The 4,281-nt window shown below is 33.8% G+C and overlaps 1 protein-coding gene and 1 non-coding gene across 2 annotated transcripts; both read right to left on the bottom strand.

Annotated features, from left to right (window-relative positions):
• Window positions 853-924, bottom strand: TRNAC-GCA. Its single transcript has one exon. It is a non-coding gene; the product is annotated as a tRNA-Cys (tRNA).
• Window positions 862-1,447, bottom strand: LOC104750021. The gene has a single exon (XM_010471749.2). It carries the CDS (start codon window positions 1,311-1,313, stop codon window positions 978-980), a length of 336 nt encoding a protein of 111 aa, XP_010470051.1. The 5' UTR covers window positions 1,314-1,447; the 3' UTR covers window positions 862-977.

The raw sequence follows: 4,281 nt of genomic DNA on the forward strand, positions 1-4,281 counted from the left end.
GGGTGGTTTCTTGTGTTTTTATGATGATTAATTAAGTCTTGCTGTCAAGAAATTTCAAAATTATTTAGGGATTTAGGGTTTGAGATTTGTAATTAGGGTAATTGCAAGTTGCTGTAATGAAGGATCTCATTTGGTTAATGATAGTTTCAATTGCTCTAAATTACTCTAACTACTCTAAATTACTCTAACTACTCTAAATTACTCTAAAGTGCTCTAAATTACTCTAAATTACTCTAATTGCTCTAAATGGCTCTAAAATATTTCATTGCTCCAAATGTCTTAAATCTTTCAAATTCATGACGATTATAGTAAAGGATTATCAATTGGTTTGAGACTTTGAGTTGAGTAAATCTTATATGAACAGTACTATAGTATATAAGAATTAACTTAATTATAAGCAATTGGGTTTTTTTTGTAGAGCGAAATCAAATTACGGATTGAATTTGAGCATTTCAGAGTTTCGAGTTTTAAAACATAAGATTTAAGACTTATTAACTTGTGAGCTAAATTTGAAACACTATTATTATTATTACTCAACAGCCACGTCATCGATCCAGGACATAATTTTGTAACGAACCTTTTTCACCGTTAGATCAGATAATATCAACGGTCAATACAACGGTACAGATTCTAAAAGAAAAGAAAATCGAACTGTGGACTAAATGTGAGCATTTTAGAGTGTTTGGAGTTTAAATATAAGACTCATAAACTTGTGAGATACTATTGTTATTACTCAACAGCCACGTCATCGATCCAGGACATTCTTTTGTAACGAAATATTTACCGTCAGATCAGATTTAATCGACGGTCAATACAGCGACACAGATTATATAAGAAAAGAAAGAAAAAGAAAGGGCCCTACCGGATTCGAACCGGTGACCTATTGATCTGCAGTCAATTGCTCTACCACTGAGCTAAGGACCCTTTGTTGTTACCGTTACAATTAAACTAGTATAAAACATAACATATTACGTTAATCAACATTGTTCTTCCATTTCGACAACACCACCTTCGATACCAAAACAAGAACGTAACAAAGAGACAGATGCAACAACCATAACTCCTGCGAATATGGTCGGAACAAAAAGATCCAAAGTCGATTTCTTCACCATTTCTGAGGGTATGATCACAGTTTCTTCCATCGGAATCCTTAAGAACCCGTCTGAAGAAGACGATGATGATATTTTAGACACGAACGCCATCTCCGGAGCGAATGAAGCCAAAGCCACCGTTAACATTAGGAGTATTGTCCATGTTGATGCTTGAACAAGAACTTTGCAACGAGTTGAGACTTTCTCAAGAATTTGTTCCATTGTAAGGATCAAAACTAGAAGTTGTGTAGTTTTGTCTTGTGTGTGAAGTTTGAAAAAAAAAAGATTTTGAGTGTGTTTTGTGGATTGTGATAATACTATGTGACGAAGAAGGAGTGGGAGAGAGGGCGCTTACACGTTTTCACGAACTCTATTTTAAAATTACGATTTTGCCATTTTTCTTATTAATCTTGAATTTTTTCGGTTGTGGTGGTTTGAATAAAATTTGTAGTGACCGAGTTTTAATGATTATTCACCTAACTAACGAGAGAAAAATGTACACCGTGAACTAATCTAGTGTCTCTAATGATAGCATTAGAGAATAGGTCAATGAAGGGTTGAGATTGAGTCATGAGATTTTTTTACAATGATGATGAGAGTAATATTTTCGGATATTTTAATTGTTGTTAAAGTTTGTGGCTTTGACTAAATCCAATGTATATGTGGCAGTAAGAAGAGGTTAGCGATAGACTAACATTACTCTATAATTCAAGTTGAACATATCCTAAGTTCCTAACACATGTCACTCACTGGCAACTTCTAACTACATACTTCACATGGCAAAAACAAAAAAGCTACTTAACTTTTGTTTCACAAGTGAGGTCAATCATAATTAATTAGTTTTAGAAGTGGGACTAGCTAATGCAAACACTCATTGGGTTTTAAAAGGTGATCTAGCAACTCTCGTTTCCTAAAGACCTCATATATTATCACATCTATATTTAGTTGTCAATGCTCGAGCACATCCCCTTAAATCTCTCTTTATCTTGCATATTAGCTAAGGTGTATTTACAGAATTTAAACATAGTTTTTAAATTTATTTTAATGATCAATGTAAAATTAATTCAACCAAAAAATCTTGTTACATTATATGCATCCTTAAACTGAAAGTAGGTTCGAGAGTAATGCAAGAAATTTTAAAAGAATTTAGTATCTTGAATCATAATTATTAGAGGTTTTAGATAATCATCATAAATCTCTTTCTGTTTTGATTTATTTTTCTTAGTTAACAGTTAGTTTTAGGATTCCATTTCTGATTATTTCATTTAGTTTTAACTAATGTTATAGCCTATCAAAAAAAAAAAAACTAATGTTATATGTTATTGCTTGGAAATTTTTTATGTCTTGCTAAATTTTTTTTCTCTTGCTTATTTTTGCCAACATATATTTGTTTTCTTCAAATTTTACATTAGTCATAGATTTATAATGTATTGATATAGTTGCAATAATCTATGGTATACCGTATACCCTATCATTCATTGATTTTTATTGAGTTAAAGAAATTGGTTCGTGGATTTTCGCCGGACTTATGCGGACGATAGCCAGGATATTTAAATCAGAGTGGATCCTGCTGAACTAAGTAACATTATTCCCCTATTATGTAGGAAAAAAATATCTTGTCCGGTTCATTTTCACATTAGCAACATCTCTCTTGATTGGTACCATCTTGTGGCAAATAGGAGGTAACAGGTCAGCCGCAGAAGACTTATCTATGGTCATAGGAGCATTGTAGGCCGCGGTTATTTTCGTGGGAATCAATAACTGTTCGACGGTACAACCTATCAAAGTTGTGAGTGGCGGCGGTATACTAAGCTGGGAAGGGGTGGTTTTGGCATGGTTGTCTCTAAGGAATAAAATATACTATATATGATGCAACTCTAGAAACATTTCACAAAATCCAAAGCGTATAGGGTTTGAATCACAATATTCAAGCTTCAAACTTAATCACTATTCTTCACACACACATGGAGATTATCATATATTAGTTTTGCCATTTGTGAAAATAACCAAACCCCAAACCGAAACTAAAAACGTTGTTATATATATATAAGCTAATAAAAGTCTCATCATCTCTATGACCCCATTTTTATCTAAGAAAGCTTGATCCTCTTATTCCAACTCTCGTTGTTACTTATTAAAGATATCTATTTTGGTCACATCTATTCTGGGGGCGTGTAAATGCAGATTCTGGAACATCTCGCTGAGAGGAACAAATTGTTGTGCCGAACAGAGTGTGTGCCAATCAGGAAACTGCTTCAGATCACAGACGCCCGAGTTGCTGACGTGGATGTATGAGCTGACATGGCAGGACGTGAGTGGTTGTGATCATGTGTCGAGGAAAGTTGATGATTTGGCATTGAAGATAGAGACGAGATTGTTCTTGGAGATATGAAGAATATTCTCCACAACAAATTAAGGAAATGATAAACTTGAGCAGCAAACAGTTTCCTTATCCCTTGATACTTGGAGATTCGCCTTTTAGGGTTTCTCAAGTCGTGTATATATATTCTAGGAGTAGGCCACAAGCCAATTCGAGCACTCTAGAATATTGATACAGTTGTAAACTTCGAAGCCAGAAAAATAAGGTTTAGAAGGTGTGTTCCCAGTTCTCTGTGACGTTAATCAGGGAGGTGATTAAGTGCGTAGAGAATTGTTGAGAGTTTAGATAGAAAAGAGAGAGGGTTGGTTTCGTCTCTTATAGATAAAAAGGGAGAGGGTTATTTTTCTTCTCTTAGATCTACACAGGGTGTTGTGTTAGATAGAAAAGAGAAAGTTTCAGATTCATTTTTAGTCGGTATCAATCCTATTGGGTAGAATAGGTTGAGTAAGGGCCGAGACAAAATTGTATCATTGTAAGAGATAAATTTTGTTAATAAGATTGAAGAGAAAAGCGTTGGCTTGGCGTGTCCAAATGTATATCAGTGTGTTGTGTGTCTCTATACCTTTTCAGGGCGTCCATCATTTCTAAGATGAATAAACAAGAGCTAAGCTCAAGAATAAAAACAAAATTTCATCTAGTAAAATTACCAATTTATCATACAAAACTCTCTATAAAATCAACAAATTTCAATTACCATGCACCATTTAAAGTTAAACTCAAACTTTTTGTACAACTTTAAACAAATTTCGACACAATTCCAAGTCACTTAACATTGGTAATTACTTCAAAAGAAACAGTTATACCATAACA

Source organism: Camelina sativa, chromosome 16 (genome assembly GCF_000633955.1).
Source record: "Camelina sativa cultivar DH55 chromosome 16, Cs, whole genome shotgun sequence".
Classification (NCBI taxonomy): domain Eukaryota; kingdom Viridiplantae; phylum Streptophyta; class Magnoliopsida; order Brassicales; family Brassicaceae; genus Camelina; species Camelina sativa.